This window comes from Symphalangus syndactylus, chromosome 20 (genome assembly GCF_028878055.3).
Source record: "Symphalangus syndactylus isolate Jambi chromosome 20, NHGRI_mSymSyn1-v2.1_pri, whole genome shotgun sequence".
Taxonomy (NCBI): domain Eukaryota; kingdom Metazoa; phylum Chordata; class Mammalia; order Primates; family Hylobatidae; genus Symphalangus; species Symphalangus syndactylus.
In genome coordinates, this window is record NC_072442.2 from 66,395,015 (window position 1) to 66,417,731 (window position 22,717).

Genomic DNA, 22,717 nt, shown 5'->3' on the forward strand with positions numbered 1-22,717 from the left:
ATGAAGCTCCAGGAACTGATACTATCAAACTCCACATTGTAAGATACTTCCTGCAAAGCACTTCTCCCCTGTCCACAGGATTTCTTACCGTATACACTGCCAGCAAAGCCAACTGGTTATAGGGGCGCCCATTCTTGGGAGCAATGTGCTGGGCCTTCAGGTACCAACTAGAACAGAAAAACAATAAGAAAATGCTAGTTCCAGATTAGCTTTTTCCCAATTCATCCTGATAGCCCTAATACTTAAAACATAAGGTAGAGTGTTAGATGTAACCTTGGAGTAGTAAGGCATGACTACAGGGACCAATAGGGACACCTGTACAACACCCATATGGCCTACTGCTCTTAGTAAGGCTTAGCTTAGAGCCACATAAGGAAGAGAAATAACGAAGTGGAGGTAAAAGTACCTGCGTGCTTTCCCATAGTTCGCTGTATCACTGGCTTGCTCCCGGTACCTAGCAATATCTCCTTGGCATATCATGCATCGTTGGGCACTGATCAAGGCATATTTTACCTTCAGGAAAAACAATCAGTTAGTAGAAAAGCCAAGAAACACTAACTTCAACCCTCAAAGGACAGGGATGGGGTGAAAATGACAATGTAGCACTGGTTAAGGCACTAGCGGTCCTCAACAAAGTATAAAGTTTTTAGCCTAAACCTGACTACCAAAAAAAACACAACTATAAAGTTTTCAGCCTAAACCTGACTACCAAAAAAACAGTCAGCAGTGTGATACAAAATTTACTGAGAAAGAGAGAGGGTAATTCTTGAGTCCCAGGCAAATGAAAGAAAACATTTTGATATTAGTAGTCAGGAGACCTGACTCTATGGAATAGTGTTGGATCTCAAGGAAGTCTTTGAGATGCTCTGGGACTCAGTTTCTTCGCCTGAATGTAAAAATAACTACTCTATAGGGTAACTGGAGGAAATAAATGTAAAAATATTTTATAAACTATAAAGAGACATACAAATATGAAGACAATTGTTTACTCTGTTCTTTTTTTTCCCCCTAATAATTTCTGAGACAGAGTCTCACTCTGTTGCCCAGGCTGGAGTGTAGTGGCGCAATCTCGGCTCACTGCAACCTCCACCTCCTGAGCTCAAGCGATTCTTGTGCCTCAGCCTCCTGAGTAACTGGGATGATAGGCATGCGCCACCATGTCTGGCTAATTTTTTTATTTTTAATAGAGACAGGGTTTCGCCATGTTGCCCAGGCTGGTCTCAAACTCCTGGCCTCAAGTGATCCATCCGCCTGCCTCAGCCTCCCAAAGTGCTGGGATTACAGGCGTGAGCCATCACGCCCAGCCACTCTGTTCTTTTTTTGCCATCATTATAGTCTTTCTTCAAACTGTTAACATCACTGAATTGTACCACGGCATTACACTACCTTCGGCTAAAACAATAAATCGTCCTTTATCAAACATTAACAACGTGCCACACACTGTGCAGTGCTATGTGTTTTCTCACTGATTGGCTTAGCATCTGTCACTCAGAAAACAGAGTAAACCAATCCCAAGACATGTGTCCACCAAAATATCTCCCTAAGGAACACCACCTCACAGCACACAATACAATTCCACTCCACTCCACACAAAAGAAATTAATGTATCACTGAATAAAGAACAAAGCTTCATTGAGAAGAAGATATTGACGCCTCAAGAAGGCACACTCACTAAGCGAAATGGCTACTGCACATTAACCTCCTACCTAGCACGTAACTCAAATTTGTACCTCAGCAAAGTTATAATCACTACGTATCACATACCCTCTAAGTCCTAACTGTTCCACAAATTCTATGAATGAACATCCCCAAAGGTGTTAAAAATCCTCCGCATTTAACTGATAAAGCACAAAGAGAACTGATTATGCCTCCATACTACATCCACTTTGTCATCTTGGTAAGAGAGAAAAACAAAACAAAACAAACTCTTTCAAAGGCTCACCGTCATCCTCAGCATGAAGTCCTGGACAATCGAGCCTCTGCTTACCTCATCAGCACCATATTCCCGGTCACTTTCTGTACCTCAGTCAGACCAGACTCCTCAGTTCCCCTAACACACCACGCTGTTTTCCACTTCAGGGCCTTTAAGTATATTATCCTCCTCCCCTAGAATGCTCCTCTCCTTGCATCTACACATACTCCTTCACCTGGCTGATACTTTCGGCCTTCAGCGTTAGTTTAACTATGATTTTCTCAGTCTCCCTGGATTCTTTAAAACTAGGTTAACCCTTTACACTATACACCCCCAACATCCTTGGCAAAAGTCACTCCATCAGCAATTACTCATCCAATGTCTGTACTCACCCCCAATCAAACACTAAACTCCAAGAAACAGGAGCACGGTTTTTTTTCAATCTGCACTGAATTGCCTCTGCCTAAAATACCACCAAGCATGTAAGAGGAACTCAATAAACATCTTTTTTTTTTTTTTTTTTGAGATACAGTCTCACTTTGTTGCCCAGGCTAGATTGCAATAACGCAGTCTTGGCTCACTGCAACCACTGCCTCCCGGGTTTAAGCGATTCTCCTGTCTCAGCCTCCTGAGTAGCTGGGACAACAGGCATGTACCACCACACCCAGCTAATTTTTGTATTTTTAGTAGAGATGGGGTTTCACCATGTTGGGCCAGGCTGGTCTCAAACTCCTGACCTCAGGTGATCTGCCTGCCTTGGCCTCCCAAAGGGCTGGGATTAAGGAGTGAGCCACTGTGCCCAGCCAAAAACATCTGTCCATCAGTAAGAAAGTGCGTATGTAGTAGAAGGAGCAAAAAGGCAAGAGGAAGCCTCTGCTCCATAAATCACGCTGCTTTCTCTAATGAATCTCTAACTGCTTCCTAAACATGCTCAACTTTCCAATCTTAAAATAAAAATTGGCCAGGCGTGGTACAGACAAAAAAAAAAAACGAAAAACAAAGAACAAAAAAACCTTCTCTTAGAACCCTATGTTCTTTTAGCTGTCTTCCCTCCTTGCCTTCGCAACCAAGATGCTTAAAAGAATGGTCTATATTACTCTCTCACAATCTCTACTGCTTTATCTCTCTTCACTACAATCTGGCTTCCAGTCTCCCCAACTAAATTAACTCTTGATAAGTTCATCCAATCCAACTGACACTTTTTAGTAATCTTAACATTTGACAGCTCCATTGCACTTGACAATTTTACCTATCCCCACCTTGAAATGTAACCCCCATCTCTGGCCAGCCTTCCCAGTACCCCAACTTTTGCTTCAACCACCACCTGTATCATGATGACTCATGAATCTATATCACCAGCCCAGCTTTCTCCTGACCTCCAGAGAGACCACAATATTCATTTGTTCATTTTCAAGTTCCTGTAACACACACACCTCCACCTCAGCATATCCAAACCTGAACCTATCTCTTCCTTTGCAGCCACTCCCCTGGACTACCAGCTGGGAGATGATTCAGACTCTTCATGCCTCCAATCTCATCTCTCACACCGAATCAGTCAACAATTCCATTCTATTTCCTTTCTTTCTTTCCAATCTGTCTTCTCTTTCCCATCTCCACAACCTCTATCTTAGTTCAACCTACAACCTGACTCTATCTCCACTCTTGCCCAGCCCCCATCCAAACTCACCAATTTGCCCAAGTGACTGGTTCTAAGAACAAATCTACCTTATCCATTTACTAAAAAATCAATTAATGGTTCCCCAGTGCTTTCAGAATGAAGTCTAAACTCTTAAGCATAGGATATGAGAGTTTATGACCTAGTCGCTTCCCACTTCATTAGCTTTTCCACCTACAATAGCCCCCTCCACACTACAAACACCAGCATACTGAACTTCTTGCACTTTCCCAACGATGCCTGGTTCTCTTTTGCTGGACCCTCTATCTAAACTGCCCTTCCCACCTTCAAACTTCTAGTCATGTTTCAAAACTCAGCTTGACAATCTCCAAGAAGCCTTCCTTGGCCCCACCAGACTAAGTTAGATTCACTTCTCTCTATGGCCCTTCAACACTCTATACCAGGGGTCCCCAAACCCCAGGCTGCGGACTGGTACCAGTCTCTGGTCTGAGCAGTGGGCAGGCGAGCATCACCACCTGAACCCTACCTTCTGTCAGATCAGCGGTGGTATTGGTTCTCACAGGTGCGCAAACCCTATTGTGAAGTAAGCATGCAAGGGACCTGGGCTGTGCACTCCTCATGAGAATCTAATGCCCCAACACCCCCGTCCATGGAAAAACTGTCTTCCACGAAACCAGTCCCTGGTGCCAAAAAGGCTAGGGACTGGCCGGGCCCGGTGGCTCATGCCTGCAATCCCAGCAGTTTGGGAGGCTGAGGCGGGTGGCTCACTGAAGGTCAGAAGTTCGAGACCAGCCTGGGCAACATGATGAAACCCTCGTCTCTACAAAACATACAAAAATTAGCCAGGCTTGGTGGTGGGCACCTGTAATGCCAGCTACTCGGGAGACTGACAGAGGAGAATCCCTTAAACCTGGGAGGCAGAGGTTGAAGGTTATAGTGAGCCAAGATCAAAGCACTGCACTCCAGCCTGGGTGACAAGAATGAAATTCCATCTCAAAAAACGAAAAAAAAAAAAAAGAAAAGAAAAGAAAGAAAGAAAGAAAAGAGAGAGAGAGAGAAAGGCAGGCTGGCTGGGGAGCACTGCTATATACCATTACCACAGTACATATGACATTACAATTGTTGGTTTAATCTATCTGTCCCTGCACTGAACTGTACCTTTCATTCTTTTATCCTCAACACCCAGTACAGTGTCTAGCACATACCTAACACTAGATAAATGCTTACTAAATGAATGAAAATGTAAGATAAATAAAGGTAGCTTACTGTCTTGCGTAATGGTTTGCTGCGAATGGCAAGACCATCCATGTAGTCTTCCAGTTTGAACTTGTAAGTAACCTGCAGCTTCTGAAGCAAACTATCAAAGAAGTCACTACCCTATAAAAAGAAAAAAAGAAATGACTGAATCAATCTATTCTAATCCAACCTATCCACCAAAAACCGGGGCAGACAACCCTTTCACAGTTCTGCTAATGTTCACACATCCTATGAAAAGGGAGGCACGCACAATATTCAGTGGCCACCAATTTGAGACAAGACAAATTCAGTCGAAGTCTCCATGGTTTTAAAGATATGACCACATGAACACACACACACACACTCTCCACACAAACACATACGTACACATTCTCATTCTCTCTGTTTTAGGCCAAGGCATTCAGAAAGCTTTCAACCTCAAAACTCCAATTGCCAGTAATTTACGGTCCCAAGGAAGCAACTGGTGTAGGACAGGCTCAGAACCCAAGAAAAGGGCAGTTTTTTTGTCGATATTCTGTCTAAAACACAGTATTTCAGGTAGTAAAAATCCATCATAACTACAGAATGCTGAAGCCTTTATCCTGAGGACAAAAAGATGACAGTTTACCTCATCCAAGAGCTCCAAGAGTCTGTTCCGAATCTGTTCTGGGTTCTCAACATTCGGATCCTTGACAAGTTGCCTGAACTTCTCAATCACCTGATAGAAAGCATTCTTCCACAGGATCTGATCCACATTCTGATTATCAGAGAACTCAATGTCTAATAGAATACAGCGCTCATAAAGCTGCAGCAGTTCAGCTCTGGAATAAAATACATGCAACTTCCAGCTCCAAATACACCACAGAAAAAGCGGGACTCAAGTTTTCAGATTCCTGCAAATTAACCACCTCCCCTGGCAGGAAATAAAAAAGTGTGACCAGGTAGGTATACTACTCACTCCGGTTTCCATTCTGCAGAGCAGAATGTCATTCTAAAGATAGTTGTGTCTAGGAAAATAGTTTTTCCCCATATGTCTTCACCTAAATTTAACAACTGAAATAAGATCTTCACTGCAAGTTATATGTTGTTCATTTCTTGGCATTCTAGAAAGTCTTTTTCCATTTCAAGATTCCATGAACCCTTAAAGATAATTTTTTCTTAAAGAAAAAGTAGGATGCATAATCATTTCTAAGACTAGAAATAGGGCCGGGCGCAGTGGCTCATGCCTGTAATCCCAGCACTTTGGGAGGCCGAGGTGGGCGGATCACGAGGTCAGGAGATCGAGATCATCCTGGCTAACAAGGTGAAACTCCGTCTCTGTAAAAATACAAAAAATTAGCCGGGCGTGGTGGGGGGCGCCTATAGTCCCAGCTACTTGGGAGGCTGAGGCAGGAGGATGGTGTGAACCCAGGAGGCAGAGTTTGTAGTGAACCAAGATCGTGCCACTGCACTCCAGCCTGGGCGACAGAGCGAAACTCCGTCTCAAAAAAAAAAAAAAAAAAAAAGACTGGAAATAAAACTTGTTTCCAACTGCCCTTCCCTTAAAGAGAAAAGGAGGTAAACCCAGTGGCTCAGCTAAAAAGTTTCTACCTTCCTCAGCCATAGGAATCTATACACCTCCAGCTGATCCCCATTTCCCTTCAGCCAGAATAGACCACATCATACCTGAGTTGCGCCATCTTCTCCAGGCCCTCCGGACTGATGCGGTCCCTGGAGAGCAGGTTGCTGAGCTGCAGTTCCTGGTTGTCAGCCACCCGGAGAAGCCTGTGCAGCTCCTGTTGCTGCAGATTCCTCATATGCTGCTCTAGCTCCTCGGGACTCATGGTGCTGGCAGGTAGAGGGCTACATACATACTGTCCTGACGGAGCCGGGTAGCCTGGGTAGTAAGGCCCTGGGTACACACCATTCGTAGGGCCCACTGGGTACTGTAGAGGGTTATAGCCCATATAGGGATACTGGGAGGCAGGGCCTGGTGCCCGGGGGTAATAATAGGGGTTGTCAGAGTTTTGAAACTTATAGTAAGATGCTTGAGCCTGGCGTGAGTCACCCCAAGATGTAGGGCTGACTTCATCATCAGTGTCCAAGAAATGTAGCTGGGGCGTCTGAGACTTTAGAGCAGGTTTCTGATCAGGATTGTTTGGGTCCCACAATCGGCGTGTGGTGCCTCCACGGCCCCAACTCCGAGGTCCCTTACTACCAGATCCAAACAAAAGCCGAGGTCCCAAAGGTGCGGACTCTGGAGAACCTGCTGAATTGGCAGATAGGGTGGTGTGGGCAGGCAGAATCAGAATGCCACGACCACGACCCCGAAGTTCTTGTTTCGGGTTTTTGGACTCCTGCTTCTCAGAGCCTTTGCCCCCACTGCTCAAGCCTTTGTCAGGCTTTCCTCTATCCATATCATCCCTGGCTGACCTCACCACGGGAGACTCTTTGTTCATGGCTTCTGCATCGAAAGTGACATGAAGAGTGCCTCGATTTTCTTTACCATTGCTTTTCTGCTCGCCCTCCCCACGGCCAGACCAGTTTCTTTCTAAATGTTTCTTCCTTTCTGAACTTCTCCTGGGTCCTAATCCATCAGGCTCATCAATTCTGTCCTCATCTAAGGAATCGGTTGAGGACACAGACACTTGCTTCTTCAGTCGTGGCCTCTCCTTGGTCCTATCCTGTCGGCGGCGGCGACATCCGTTATCAGTCAGGCCAGCTCCCTCAGCGCTGTTGTTGCTGCCAGCTGAGCTGGTACTGCACGTGCGGTAGCGATTCCTTCGTTTGTCTGAGCGGGAGTAGCGCTTTGCAGAACCTGGCTTCCCCTGGGCCGGGTCATCATTGGTTTTCCTCATCCCCTCCCCTTTTTCAACCCTCTTTCCTTTTTCTCCCTTTGCAGCCCTTACTCTGTCACCACCTGGGCTCTTTTCTGTCTCAGCCCTGTCTGGTTTATTCACAACTTCCTCTTTCGCAACATTTCCCCTACACTCATCTTCCTCTACTCTCAGTTGTTCTATCTGGTTGAGGATTTCTTCCTCCTCCACCCGACTGGCTGATTCTTTGCTAACAGTCTGCAACCGTCGTCCAGGCTGATAGATCTGCAGGTCTGGTTTCTTTGTTCTTTTGATAATTTTTAGACTACGATCCTCTTGTCCAGCAGTCCTAGGAAAGGATTCTTGTCCCCGATTATTTTCTGGGTCTATAGGACCATTCTGCTGTTGGTTGTTCAGTTCCTTGCAGACATCTTTAACGGGCTGTATACCATTTTCAACAGCAGAGCAATCTCGGTCATTAACGATTTCATCTTTGATTTCCTCACTCCCAGAGGGTTCCTTGATTTTAGCCTTGTTCCTTAGCCGAGAAAGGCCAGGCTTATAGATTTCCAGATCTGGACGCCTGTTATCTTTGCGTGGCCTGGCCTCCTTTAATTCCTTCATGTTTTCTGTTATGTCAGGGAAAGAGTTTGGGAGGGAAAGGTAGAAGATAAGAATAAAGAAGGAAGATAGGGGAAAGACTGTCATTCTGGTTAGGTAACAAAAAAAGTTGAGCAAGAATTACACATCCAAATGCTAATATCGGTAGGCAAAGAAGGACATTTCTGTAGAAGCAGAAATTCTGGGTTTACGACACTTGTTCGACAGTTCACAAGGCTAAGGACCTAACTGTGTTGGGGCTACCTACACTTGGGTAAGGGAAATGGGGGAACTCATCTCCTTATGTGTTATCCAAGTCCTATTCAGAAATCCAAGACCCCTAACTACCTCATTATTGTCAGAACAAAAGATCTCTATAAGGCCAGGCGTAGTGGCTCACGCCTGTAATCCCAGCACTTTGGGAGGCCGAGGTGGGCGGATCACGAGGTCAGGAGATCGAGACCATCCTGGCTAACACGGTGAAACCCCGTCTCTACTAAAAATACAAAAAAATTAGCTGGGCGTGTTGGCGGGCGCCTGTAGTCCCAGCTACTCGGGAGGCTGAGGCAGGAGAATGGCGTGAACCCAGGAGGCGGAGCTTGCAGTGAGCCGAGATCGCGCCACTGCACTCTAGCCTGGGGGACAGAGCAAGACTCCGTCTCAAAAAAAAAAAAAAAAAAAAGATCTCTATAACCTTTTCAGCACTACACTGTTCTCTATCTATAGAGCCTGTGAATCCACCTCAGCCTCTTCTTCTGCCTCTAACTTTTTCCTGGGTGGCTAAGTTCTTTTAACATAACAGCAGGGGGGAAAAGTAAAAAAGGAGAAAAAGCGGGGTATTATAACAATTATCAGTCCTGGACATCTCTGGAGAAAAAAAAATGCAACTCTAGTCTTTAAACATGACCAGGATGATTCTCTTCTTCCAGATACCAATTACCAAATAACATACCTGCTGGTGAATTAAACAGCAAGTAGTTCCTTTCACATTCTTCAATTTCACCCATCCTCACCAACTCACTAACAGTAGCTCGCAGAGTTACCAAAATACTGCTCAGACTATATCACACTAGAATACTGACACTAACTGCTACTGTGATGATGGAATTATGATTAGAAAAAAGTTCCATAAGGAAACTTTCCCTGGATGCTGATGGAAAGATTGTGACATACTCTCAAAATGCCAAGAAATGGGAACTCAAGAATTAAGAATAATACAGGACTTTAGAAACCACTCTCGGCCGGGCACGGTGGCTCACGCCTGTAATCCCAGCACTTTGGGAGGCCATGGTGGGCAGATCACGAGATCAGGAGATCGAGACCATCCTGGCTAACACGGTGAAACCCCGCCTCAACAAAAAATACAAAAAATTAGCCGGGCGAGGTGGCGGGCGCCTGTAGTCCCAGCTACTGGGGAAGCTGAGGCAGGAGAATGGCGTGAACCCGAGAGGCGGAGCTTGCAGTGAGCCGAGATCGCGCCACTGCACTCCAGCCCGGCGGACAAATACTTATCTGGTTTTTTAAAAAAGTATCTGTTACCATTATCAAAAGTAATCACTAAACATTTCAGTGGAAAAGTGACAGAATTCGGGAGAATATTATCAAGTACACAAATGAAATGCTATATAAAATCCTAGCATAGGCCAGGTGCAGTAGCTCATGCATATAATCGCAGCACTTTAGCAGGCTGAGGCAGGAACTGCTTGAGGCCAGGAGTTCGAGATCAGCCTGGGCAACATGGCAAAACCCTGTCTCTACGAAATATACAAAAAATAGCCAGGTGTGGTGGTGGTCTGTAATTCCAGCTACTCGGAAGGCTGAGGTGGCAGGATCACTTGAGCACAAGAGACGGAGGCTACGGTGAGCTGAAATCCCTCCACTGCACTCCAGCCTGGAAGACAGAGTGAGACCCTGCCTCAAAAAAATAATAATAGGCCGAGAGAGGTGACTCATGCCTGTAATCCCAGCACTTTGGGAGGCCGAGGCGGGTGGATCACGAGGTCAGGAGATCCAGACCATCCTGGCCAACACGGTGAAACCCCGTCACTACAAAAAATACAAAAAATTGGCCGGGCGTGGTGGCGGGCGCCTGTAGTCCCAGCTACTCGGGAGGCTGAGGCAGGAGAATGGCGTGAACCCGGGAGGCGGAGCTTGCAGTGAGCAGAGATCGCACCACTGCACTCCAGCCTGGGCAACAGAGCGAGACTCCGTCTCAAAAAATAATAATAACAATAATAAAAAAGTTTTTAATCCTAGTATTGCTCTCTAAATATAAATGCAAACAAGCCCAAAACAGGAATCATATGCTCCAGCAAGTACATTTACTTTTTGTAGATGTAAGAAAACGGGGAAGAAAAGAGACTGAGGTTTAGGATAGTGCTTCACTATTTTCAGAAGTTTAAAAGGCAGGTTCATGAAGTATCCACAAAGATAAAGCAGTTTAACCCAAGAATAGCTCACCCTCGGCAGTCTGTAACTTGGTGGTGGTGAGGGGGATGGGGAGAGCTACCCTACTACTTTCTAGAGCAGCGGGAGAAAATAGCCTTAATAATCCAATTCTGTTAATCAACAAAAACCAATTTCACAGACTGGCCGCAAACCTAGAGAAGGCATCTATCACAGCTACCATTCTACACAACTCTATCGCCTAACGCAGGAGAGGTGAGACACTTAGAATCTTTCTTACTTTCCTGACGTGGCTGGAGACTTGAAATTAACTTGCAAATTGAGCATTCTAATAAAAACTGCTCCCACACATGCCAGGGCCAAACCCGAGCAGTCTGAGGTCCCGGATCCCTCCAGTGGCGCAGCTTTCGGAAGCCTGTCTTGGGGGGGAAAAGTTCAGCAAGGAAGTCGCAGGCTGTTAAACCTTTCTCCCCAATTCCTTCTCTCCGACGCTAAAGCGGTGGCCAGGGCAGGCCCGCGGAGGGCGGCCTGGAGAGCGACAGGCCCGGGGCCTCCACCAGACCCCACTCCTTTCCGCGTCTCCCGATGCCTGGGAATCCGGGGCGGGTCTGAGAGAGCTGGGGCAAAAGGGAACAGTCACCTTCGCGGCGAAAAAGAGGGTGGAGACAGGAATTCGGGCCAGGCTCTCCCGGAGCGGGCCAGGACTAGCCGAGCCCGACCCCGCACTAACCCGCGGGAGAGGAAGGGCAGCGAGGGTCCGCCGCGGCCCCAGCGCCTACTGCTGGGGGAAGGGGCGGGGGCTCCGGAGCCGCGGGCCGAGCGGGGTGGAGGCAGAGGAGGAGGAGAGGGAGGCGGGGCGGGCAGGCCCGGCCCAGGAGCTGGGCGGCGCGACTCACCTCTGCTCCCGGCCTGCGGGGCCAGAGTAGCCAGGATCCCGCGCAGCTCCGACGCGGAGATCCGCACACGCTCCAGCCCTTCCGCCATCTTCGCGGCTGCTGCTACAGCCGTAGCTACTCCGCCACCGCCGCGCGCAGCCAGGAAACCACCACAGACAGGCGGCGCGCGCGCTCGCCCACCTCCCGGCCTTTCCCCGCCCCCTGCCGCCCTCCCTTTCCGAACGACGGTGGCCGCGCTGGGAGGAAAAGCGCCCGACGCCAGTTCCAGAGGGGCGGGACCGGAGCGCGAGACTGGGCAGGGCAGGCGGGCGGGCGCTGCGCGTGCGCAGAGGTGCGGCCGGGGAGGCGCGCGGAGGCTGGAGCTGGAGGCGCGGCGCCGGTGAGCTGAGGTGAGGCGAGGCCGGGCCGTGCCAGGCCAGGCGGGCGTTTGCGGCGGTGGCTGCCGTTGCTATTGTCGTCGACACCAAGGACACTGCTAGTCTGGGACTCAGGTTGACAGAGACACCCTTCAGCCTGGGCTCCTCTGCACACCTTAGGCCAGGCTCTCCCGCCACAGGCCCGGCCTAGCGCCGCGGGCCATTACTTGGGACCTTGAAGACCAGCTAAGAGTAGTTATTACTATTCCTTTTTTTTTTTTTTTTTTTTTGAGGCGGAGTCTCGCTCTGTTGGAGACTCCCGGGCTGGAGTGCAGTGGCGCGATCTCGGCTCACTGCAAGCTCCGCCTCCCGGGTTCAAGCGATTCTCCCGCCTCAGCCTCTCTACTATTCCCATTTCTAAGATTAGGAAACTGAATCCCAGAGAACGGAAGTAAATTGCCCAGGGTGACACCGTGGATAAATACCTATCAGAGCCTTTTTCATTACAGCAAGCCACATCTCCAAACCCTCTTTTTTTTTTTTTTAGACGGAGTCTCGCTCTGTCGCCCAGGCTGGATTGCAATGGCGCGGTCTCGGCTCACTGCAAGCTCCGCCTCCTGGATTCAAGCGATTCTCCTGCCTCAGCCTCCCTAGTAGCTGGGATTACAGGTGCACACCACCAAGCCCGGCTAATTTTTGTATTTTTTGTAGAGACGGGGTTTCACTAGGCTGGTCTCGAACTGCTGACCTCAGGTGATCCACCCGCGTCGGCCTCCCAAAGTGCTGGGATTACAGGCGTGAGCCACCGCGCCCGGCCGCCCCCTGACTTTTAAAAACTAGATACGATATAGTTGGAATCGTGTGGAAGGAAGTACATCAGGAGGCATATAAATCGATTTGGGACCTGTAATCCCGGCGACTCGGAAGGCTGAGACGGGCGGATCGCTTGAACCCGGGAGGCGGAGACTGTAGTGAGCCGAGATCGCGCCACTGCATTCCAGCCCGGGAGTCTCCAACAGAGCGAGACTCCGCCTCAAAAAAAAAAAAAAAAAAAGAAAAAAATTACTGCTCTGGATCTCAGGTTGACTTTTTAATTTCCCATCTTTAAAATTTAACTATACCAGAAGACTGGTACTTGAATCTTTTTTTGGAGAACTGTGCAGAGGTTAAGCTCCCTTCCCCAAGGCCACTTGCCTCCACCTGTTGCTCCTCCACAGCCCCACAGGCCTTTAGACCACACCCATCACAGAATAGTTACCGATTATTCCTTAGTCTGAGCCGAAAGGATTGCCACAACCTCTGACAGAACTCCTTCAGTTCCTTTTATGTGACACTTTGTCACCAGAAGGTTAAGCATAAGAAAGTCAGTAGATGATGGGTGAAAAAATCCAACAGTTCAGAAGAGGAACCATTTGAGTGGTCAGAGCAGATGACAGCCTTTGCCACCAGATTTGAGAGAAATAGGAAGAAGTGTTAAAAAATAATCTGTTTCACATTGAAATTTGAGAGGCCATTGCATGATTTTTTTTTTCAGCTGGAAAAATAATGGAAAACAAGAAAACTTTCTTAGGACAAATGGCACTGCCAATTTAATGCAACAGTGTCAGTGAACTGCAGATTAGATATGCCAAAAGTTAAACCAGTTCAAGAAAATTTACCAGAACTCAGAAGGAAAAGGTAACAGATAAAAACTGAGAGACAAAGATGGGAGACATGGAGAAGGGGTACAAAAAATTAATAATTAAATACGAGTTCCAGAATGGGATAATAGAGCTGACTGCAGAAGAGCAATAATCAAATAGTAGAAGAAAATTTACTAAGTTGGTGGAAATTTTTGAATTCTCAGATTTAAAGAATTCATGAAATACCAGGTAAAAAGAAATGACAAGAAAGACAACCATATTTAAGTCTGTATCACAATGAAAGCTGCTGAGTTTGTTTTTCGTTTTTTTTTTGAGATGGAGTTTCACTCTTGTTGCCCAGGCTGGAGTGCAGTGGCAGAATCTTGGCTCACTGCAACCTGTCTCCTGGTTTCAAGCGATTCTCTTGCCTCAGCCTCCTGAGTAGCTGGTATTACAGGCGCCCACCACCATGCCCAGCTAATTTTTTGTATTTTTAGTAGAGATGGGGTTTCACCATGTTGACCAGGCTGGTCTCGAACTCCTGACCTCAGGTGATCCACCCGCCTCAACCTCCTAAAGTGCGGGGATTACAGGCGTGAGCCACCGTGCCCAGCCTTGAATTCAGTTTCTAAAAGTAAAAATTGTACAGGTTGGCCGGGCGTGGTGGCTCACGCCTGTAATCCCAGCACTTTGGGAGGCCGAGGTGGGCGGATTGCCTGAGCTCAGGAGTTCGCGACCAGCCTGGGCAACAAGATGAAACCCCGTCTCTACTAAAATACAAAAAAATTAGCTGGGTGTGGTGGCGGACGCCTGTAGTCCCAGCTACTGGGGACGCTGAGGCAGGAGAACTGCTTGAACCTGGGAGGCGGAGGTTGCAGTGAGCCGAGATTGCTCCACTGCACTCCAGCCTGGGCGACAGAGTGAGACTCCATCTCAAAAAAAAAAAAAATTGTACAGGTCATATTTACTTAGCACAAAGTAATAAAACTAGAAGTGAATAGCCACAAATTAAGCAAAAAATTCTAACCATTTGGAATTTTTTTAAAAACGATTGCCGGGTGTGGTGGCTCACGCTTATAATCCCAGCACTTTGGGAGGCTGGGGCGGGCGGATCACGAGGTCAGGAGATCGAGACCATGGTGAAACCCCGTCTCTACTAAAAATACAAAAAATTAGCCAGGCGTGGTGGCGGGCGCCTGTAGTCCCAGCTACTTGGAGAGGCTGAGGCAGGAGAATGGCGTGAACCCGGGAGGCGGAGCTTGCAGTGAGCCGAGATTGCGCCACTGCACTCCAGCCTGGGCGACAGAGCGAGACTCCGTCTCAGAATAAATAAATAAATAAATAAATAAAAATAAAAACAACAATTTTAGGCCAGGCCCCGTGGCTCATGCCTGTAATCCCAGCACTTCGGGAGGCCAAGGTGGACAGATCATTTGAGGTCAGGAGTTCGAGACCAGCCTGGCCAACATGGTGAAACCCCATCTCTACTAAAAATACAAAAACTAGCTGGGCATGGTGGCGGGCGCCTGTAATCCCAGCTACTTGGGAGACTGAGGCAGGAGAATCGAACCCAGGAGGTAGAGGCTGCAGTGAGCTGTGATCACGCCACTGCACTCCAGCCTGGGTGACACAGACTGTCTCAAAAACAAAACAAAACACTTTCCACCCATGGACACCGCCAAGTCTAAGTCAGAGTCTCCTAAAGAGCTCGTACAGCTGAGGAAGCTCTTAATTGGAGAGCTGAGCTTTGAAACAACTGATGAGAGCCTGAGGAGCCATTCTGAGCAATGGGGAACACTCGCAGACTGTGTGGTGATGAGAGATCCAAACACCAAGCACTCCAGGGGCTTTGGATTTGCCACATATGCCACTGTGGAGGAGGTGGATGCAGCCACGAATGCAAGGCCACACAAGGTGGATGGAAGAGTTGTGGAACCAAAGAGAGCTGTGTCGAGAAGATTCTCAAAGACCAGATGCCCACTTAACTGTGGAAAAGATATTTGTTGGTGGCATTAAAGAAGACACTGGGCCGGGCGCAGTGGCTCACGCTTGTAATCCCAGCACTTTGGGAGGCCGAGGCGGGCGGATCACGAGGTCAGGAGATCGAGACCATGGTGAAACCCCGTCTCTACTAAAAATACAAAAAATTAGCCGGGCGTGGTGGCGGGCGCCTGTAGTCCCAGCTACTTGGAGAGGCTGAGGCAGGAGAATGGCGTGAACCTGGGAGGTGGAGCTTGCAGTGAGCCAAGATCGTGCCACTGCACTCTAGCCTGGGCAACAGAGCAAGACTCTGTCTCAAAAAAAAAAAAAAAAAAAAAAAGACACTGAAGAATATGAAGAATATCACCTAAGAGATTATTTTGAACAGTGTGGAAAAATTGAAGTGATTGAAATCATGACTGACCAAGGCAGTGGCAGGAAAAGGAGGGGCTTTGCCTTTGTAACCTTTGATGACCATGATTCCGTGGATAAGACTGTCATTCAGAAATACCATACTGTGAATGGCCACAACTGTGAAGTTGTGAAAGGCCTGTCAAAGCAAGAGATGGTGAGTGCCTCATCCAGCCAAAGAGGTCAAAGTACTCTGGAAACTGGTGGTGGTCGTGGAGGTGGTTTCGGTGGGAATGACAACTTTGGTCGTGAAGGAAATTTGGTGGCAGCTGTGGTGGTGGTGGATATTGTGCAGTGGGGATGGCTATAATGGATTTGGTAATGATGGAAGCAATTTTAGAGGTGGTGGAAGCTACAATGATTTTGGCAATTACAACAATTAGTCTTCAATTTTTGGACCCATGAAGGGAGGAAACTTTGGAGGCAGAAGCTCTGGCCCCTATGGTGGTGCAGGCCAATACTTTGCCAAACCATGAAACCAAGGTGGCTATGGCGGTTCCAGTAGCAGCAGTAGCTATGGCAGTGGCAGAAGATTTTAATTAGGCAACAAAGCTTAGCATGAGAGGAGAGCCAGCGAAGTGACAGGGAAGCTACAGGTTACAACAGATTTGTGAACTAAGCCAAGCACAGTGGTGGCAGGGCCTAGCTGCTACAAAGAAGACATGTTTTAGACAAATACTCATGTGTATGGGCAAAAAACTCGAAGACTCTATTTGTGACTAGTTGTTTAACAGGTTATTTTAGTTTCTGTTCTGTTGAAAATGTAAAGCATTCCAACAAAGGGTTTTAATGTAGATTTTTTTTTTTTGCACCCAAGCTGTCGATTGCTAATTGTAATAGTCTGATCGTGACACTGAATAAATGTCTTTTTTAAAAAAACAAACAACAAAAAAACCACCAATTTTAAATAATTCATGGGTCAAAAAAGAACACAAGACTAAAATCTTGGATTATTTAGAAATTATGATAATGAAAATATTGTATAATGGAATCCATGATATTAAAGCAGTTCTTAGAGGAAAAATCATATAAGTAACCTTATATGCTTTTTTTTAAGTGAAAATTAGTAAGCTAAGCATTCAACAAATATAGAAGACAAAGGAAAATGGCAGAGTAAACAAAATCAGAAAAAATGGAAAAAGAGCTGTACTTTAAATAAATTGAAAAGCTCATTCTTCAGAAATAAAACAGACACTAATATATACACATTTCTGGCAAGAAATAATTTTTAAAAAAGGGACATCCTCTTGGATGTTTCATAAACCAAACTTAGCTAATCAAATCTGATTTTCCTGTCAAATACTTATTTCTTCTCCTGTTTTAAATCTCAACAAATCGTACCACCATTTAAGTCAAAACCCAGGAGTTACTCTTTTTAAAGAAAAATTTTTGGCTGGGCGTGGTGGCTCACACCTGTAATCCCAGTACTTTGGGAGGCCGAGGCGGGCGGATCACAAGGTCAAGAGATCGAGACTACCCTGGCCAATTAGCTGGCCGTGGTGGCACGCTCCTGTAATCTCAGCTACGTGGGAGGCTGAGGTATGAGAATCACTTGAACCCAAGAGGCAGAGGTCGCGGTGAGCCAAGATTGCACCACTGCACTCCAGCCTGGCGACAGAGTGAGACTCCGTCTCAAAAAAATAAAAATATTGGCAGGGTGTGGTGGCTCATACCTGTAATCCCAGCACTTTGGGAGGCTGAGGCAGGTGGATCATCTGAGGTCAGGAGTTCGAGACCAGCCTGACCAACATGGTGAAACCCCGTCCCTACTAAATACAAAACATTAGCCAGGTGTGGTGGTACATGCCTGTAATCCCAGCTACTTGGGAGGCTGAGGCAGGAGAATCGCTTGAATCCGGGAGGCGGAGGTTGCAGTGAGCCGAGATTGCGCCATTGCACTCCAGCCTGGGCAACAAGAGCGAAACTCCATCTCAAAATAATAATAATAACAATAATAATTTGTAGAGGCAGGGTTTCCCTGTGTTGCCCAGGCTGGTCTCAAACTCCTTGCCTCTGGCAATCTTCCCACCTTGTCCTTCCAAAGTGTTGGGATTACAGGTGTGAGCCACCATGCCTGGCCCAGGATTTATTCTTCACACCTCTCTCCCCCATTCAATCCACTATCAGGATATGTCTCTTCTGTTCCTATAATGAACATGTAAGGAATCATCTCCCCAGCATTCTCCCCTTTATTTTCACTTGGAAAATGCCCCTTACTCCCACTCAAAAGTACTTTTTCTTTTGTTTTCTTTCCTCCATCACTCCTTTATTTTGCTATTTTCCCCTCAGGTGCAGAGAATTGAGCCGGTCATACTCGTTTATTCACACTGTCATTAACAAGGCCTTTCTCATTTTATCTTTTCTCTTCATTGCAGTTCCCACTAATGTTCCTTTCCTCCCTCCTTAGGTAGTCACTCTAATGTGTTTGATATATGTCTTTGAATATACATGTATCTTTGAATAATATGTAATGTTGTTTTATGTATGTATGTGTTTTAAATGTACCTAACTGATACTGTGTTACAGATCTCATTGTTTCTTTTTCACGTTTATGTAAATACTTCTGACTATTGCACACTGTTGTCTTCAGTGACCTTATACCCTGGCCACTGGTCCTGGGCCAAGATGGACCAGAGTCCTTACCCAGAATTTTTTGAACTGAAGCTGAGAAAGAAAATTCCCCTCCAGTGTGGAAGCCATAAAATGTAAAACATACGAGCTGTCAGCAGCCATGTGTCAGTTGGTTCCATATGGAACCAACTTGCCTGCATTGAAAAAGAAGCCGACGTGCAGAAAGCAGCAGAGGTGAGAGACTGAGTCTGGGAAGCTCTCAAATCTCTGGTTCCAGTAGTTCCTGAAGCTCCGTATTCCTCCCCTTACCATGGTTTCTTCAGTTCTTCATGGATTCCATGAGCTAGTAAATCTCAACACCTCCACCTTGTGCCTACTAAGGTAGTTCAAATTGAGGTTCTATCACTTGCATCTAAGAGGACTGACTGTTTACAACCTCCAAAATATATCTTATTTTTGATAGTGGGTTTTTTGTGTTCTGGGTTTTGTTGTTGTTGAGAGACAGGGTCTACATGTAGGAATGGAATTGCTAGATCATAGCATGATTCTATGTTCAATTTTTTTGAGGAAGCACCATACTGTTTACCGTAGAATTACCACTATGGGCACCTGCCACCTGCACGGCTAATTTTTTTGTATTTTTGGTAGAGATAGGGTTTCAACATGTTGCCCAGGCTGGTCTTAAACTCCTGAGCTCAAGCAGTCTGCCCATCTAAAGTACTGAGATTACGGGTTATGAACCACTGCACCCTGCCAAGGGGGCAAAATTGACATTTATTCATAAAAATATTGAGTCTTCAGGCCTGGCATGGTTTTTTGGGATTTTTTGTTGTTTTTTTTTTGAGACAGAGTCTCACTCTGTCGCCCAGGCTGGAGTGCAGTGGAACAATCTCGGCTCACTGCAACTTTGCCTTCCAGGTTCAAGCGATTTTTCTGCCTCAGCCTCCCTAGTAGCTGGGACTACAGGCGCATGCCACCACTCCGGGCTAATTTTTTTTTTTTTTTTTTTTTTTGAGGCAGAGTCTTGCTCTGTCGCCTAGGCTGGAGTGCAGTGGCACGATCTCGGCTCACTGCAAGCTCCGCCTCCCGGGTTCACGCCATTCGTCTGCCTCAGCCTCCCGAGTAGCTGGGACTACAGGCGCCTGCCACCATGCCCGGGTAATTTTTTGTATTTTTAGTAGAGACGGGGTTTCACCATGTTAGCCAGGATGGTCTCGATCTGACCTCGTGATCTTCCCACCTCAGCCTCCCAAAGTGCTGGGATTACAGGCAAGACCCACTGTGCGTGGCCAATTTTTGTTTTTTTAATGGAGACGGGATTTTACCATGTTAGTCAGTCTGGTCTCGAACTCCTGACCTCAAGTGATCCACTCACTTTGGCCTCCAAAAGCGCTGGGATTACAGACATGAGCCACCGCGCCCAGCCAACTACTTTTTGTTCTCTTGTTTGTTTTTAAGAGACACGGTCTTGCTCTTGCAGTGGTACAATCATAACTCACTGTAGCCTTGAACTGGGTTTAAGCAATCCTCCTGCCACTGTGCCCAGCCGAGAGGACATAATTGACATTAAAAAATATTGAGTCTTCAGGCTTGGCATGGTGGCTCATGCCTATAATCCCAGCACTTTGGGAGGCCAAGGTGAGTGGATCATTTGAGCTCAGAAGGTCAAGACCAGCCTGGGCAACATGGCAAAACCTTGTGTCTACAAAAGATACAGAAATTAGCCAGGCATGGTGGCACAATGCACCTGTGGTCCCAGCTACTCAGGAGGCTGAGGTGAGAGGATTGCTTGAGCCTGGGAGGCAGAGGTTGCAGTGAGCTGAGATCATGCCAATGCACTCCAGCCTGGATGACAAAAGACCCCGTCTCAGTAAATAAATAATGCCCCCAGTTCATTTATACATCTTTACAATGGAATTTCTGGCAACTTTGATAAAGGAATTCTAGTTCACCTGGAAGAATTGATATGTGAGAAAAGCCAATGAATTTTAGAAAAAGTAATCAAGGGAGAATTTATTAATACAGTATATAATAGGAAAAGACATTGACAGTCTGGCCAGTGGAACAAAATACAATAGCCCCAACCATTCATAGAAATTTAATTTTTGATAAATAGAGCATTTCAGAGGAAAAGGATTCGTCAGTAAATGGTGTGTTAAAGAGAAGAAGGCTGGGTGCGGTGCCTCATGCCTGTAATCGGAGCACTTTGGGAGGCCAAGGCAGGAGGATCACTTGAGCTCAGGGGTTTGAGACCAGCCTGGGCAACACAGCAAGACTTTGTCTCTACTAAAATAAAAATTTAGCCGGGCGCGGTGGCTCACGCTTGTAATCCCAGCACTTTGGGAGGCCGAGGCGGGTGGATCACGAGGTCAGGAGATCGAGACCACGGTGAAACCCCGTCTCTACTAAAAATACAAAAAATTAGCCAGGCATGGTGGCAGGCGCCTGTAGTCCCAGCTATTCAGGAGGCTGAGGCAGGAGAATAGCGTAAACCCGGGAGGCGGAGCCTGCAGTGAGCCAAGATCGTGCCACTGCACTCCAGCCTGGGTGACAGAGCGAGGCTCTGTCTCAAAAAAAAAAAAAAAAAATTAGCTGGGCATGGTGGTGCATGCCTATAATCTCAGCTACTCGGGAGGCTGAAGCAGGAGAATTGCTTGAACCCGGGAGGTGGAGGTTGTGGTGAGCCAGGATTGCACCAGTGCACTCCAGCCTAGACAACAAGAGCGAAACTCCATCTCAAAAAACAAAAAAAGAAAACGCAGAGGGAAATAAAGAAAATGAACATAATTATTTAAATGGAAAAGTCTAGCTATTTTTTTCTTTATCAAAGAATTTGTTAAATTTTTATTAAAAATTAAAAATTTAAATTTAAAAATTAAAAATAATATGAAAATTGAATCCATTCAAGTAGCTTCACAACGATGATTAAAAGAAAGGTGGAGCTGGGCGCGGTGGCTCATGCCTGTAATCCCAGCACTTTGGGAGGCCAAGGCAGGCGGATCACGAGGTCAGAAGTTCAAGACCAGCCTGGCCAACATGGTGAAACCCCGTGTCTACTAAAAATAAAAAAAATAGCTGGGCATGATGGCACATTCCTGTAATCCCAGCTACTTGGGAGGCTGAGGCAGGAGAACTGCTTGACCCTGGAGGCGGAGGTTGCAGTGAGTCGAGACTGTGCCACTGCACTCCAGCTTGGGCTACAGAGCGAGACTCCGTCTCAAAAAAAAAAAAAAAAAAGGAAGATGGAGACCAGTGGCAGTGCCAACAGTGCCAAGAGATGGGTGGTGTGGGTGGGGAGTGGGCTTTAGCCTTCTGTAATCACCATCAGTCACTTCTCTCAAAGCTTCACCAGAAAAACTTCGTTCAGCTTTCAAGTCAAATCTCTTTTAGAGAAATTCTGGTGGCACTCCAGTAATGGAGAATTTCCAGATGACACCACAGGCCCCAGGTCTATTCTGTTACGTATTTTCGAAATCTCTTCAATAAACATATTGTCTCGGACTTTGCTTTGACCCCTTTCTTATTCCTGGGTTTCAGAACCATGTGTGCTCAGTACTGCATCTCCTTTGCTGATGTTGAAAAAGCTCATATCAACATTCGAGATTCTATCCACCTCACACCAGTGCTAACAAGCTCCATTTTGAATCAACTAACAGGGCGCAATCTTTTCTTCAAATGTGAACTCTTCCAGAAAACAGGATCTTTTAAGGTAACAATCCTTCTTCTCAGCGTATCATGTATGTTTTCAAACCCTTTCACATATCAATTTGATTCTCCTGACCACCCAGTGAGATAGGCAGAAGTAAATTAATGCCTTTATACAGTTGGAAAAAAGGTTACAGAAATTTTCCTTTCAAGTCCTTGTTTTACCTAGCATCATAGTGTTGATAAGCAACTTTTACACAGTCATAAATCCTTATAATTAGGATAATATATATAACTTATCCGAGTAATTTTTATATATGTATATGTGTATATATATAATATATACATAAAATAGTCATGTGCCACATAACGTTTCAGTCAATGACAGACCACCTATATGATGGTGGTCCTTGGTCCCATAAGGTTATAATACCACACATTTACTGTACCATTTCTGTGTTTAGATACAGAAATGCTTGTCATTGTGTTATAGCTGCCTACAGTATTCAGTACAGTAACATGTTATACAGGGTTTGCAGCCTAGGAGTAATAGGCTATAACAGCTGGGTTTGTATAAATACACTCTATGATGCATGTACGATGATGAAATTACCAAATCATGCATTTCTCAAAACATATCCCCATCCTTAA

General features: G+C 46.4%; 2 protein-coding genes and 1 pseudogene across 21 annotated transcripts in view; 2 read left to right on the forward strand and 1 right to left on the reverse strand.

Moving 5' to 3' along the window:
• SMG6 (SMG6 nonsense mediated mRNA decay factor) overlaps positions 1–11,740 on the reverse strand; it is a 248,399-nt gene extending 236,659 nt beyond the window's left edge. For 2 of the 7 annotated variants that reach the window (XM_063629635.1, XM_063629634.1), the window contains exons 1-7: positions 11,482–11,683; positions 10,866–11,000; positions 6,450–8,208; positions 5,413–5,605; positions 4,815–4,925; positions 407–513; positions 89–167 (exon numbers count right to left, since the gene is read on the reverse strand). In XM_063629635.1, the coding sequence (XP_063485705.1) occupies positions 89–167; positions 407–513; positions 4,815–4,925; positions 5,413–5,605; positions 6,450–8,208; positions 10,866–11,000; positions 11,482–11,569 (2,472 nt within the window). In that variant the 5' untranslated portion in view covers positions 11,570–11,683. Of the gene's footprint in view, positions 1–88; positions 168–406; positions 514–4,814; positions 4,926–5,412; positions 5,606–6,449; positions 8,209–10,865; positions 11,203–11,481 lie in introns of all 7 variants that reach the window. The other 5 variants (XM_055258403.2, XM_055258406.2, XM_055258405.2 and 2 more) reach the window with 5 other exon arrangements.
• SRR (serine racemase) overlaps positions 11,732–22,717 on the forward strand; it is a 29,957-nt gene continuing 18,971 nt past the window's right edge. For 4 of the 14 annotated variants that reach the window (XM_055258443.2, XM_055258444.2, XM_055258441.2 and 1 more), the window contains exons 1-3: positions 15,906–16,007; positions 18,441–18,655; positions 21,959–22,130. In XM_055258443.2, the coding sequence (XP_055114418.1) occupies positions 18,582–18,655; positions 21,959–22,130 (246 nt within the window). In that variant the 5' untranslated portion in view covers positions 15,906–16,007; positions 18,441–18,581. Of the gene's footprint in view, positions 11,871–12,875; positions 13,515–15,871; positions 16,008–18,440; positions 18,803–21,958; positions 22,131–22,717 lie in introns of those variants that run through there. The other 10 variants (XM_063629747.1, XM_063629745.1, XM_055258442.2 and 7 more) reach the window with 8 other exon arrangements.
• LOC129470549 (heterogeneous nuclear ribonucleoprotein A1-like) lies at positions 15,128–17,312 on the forward strand (annotated as a pseudogene).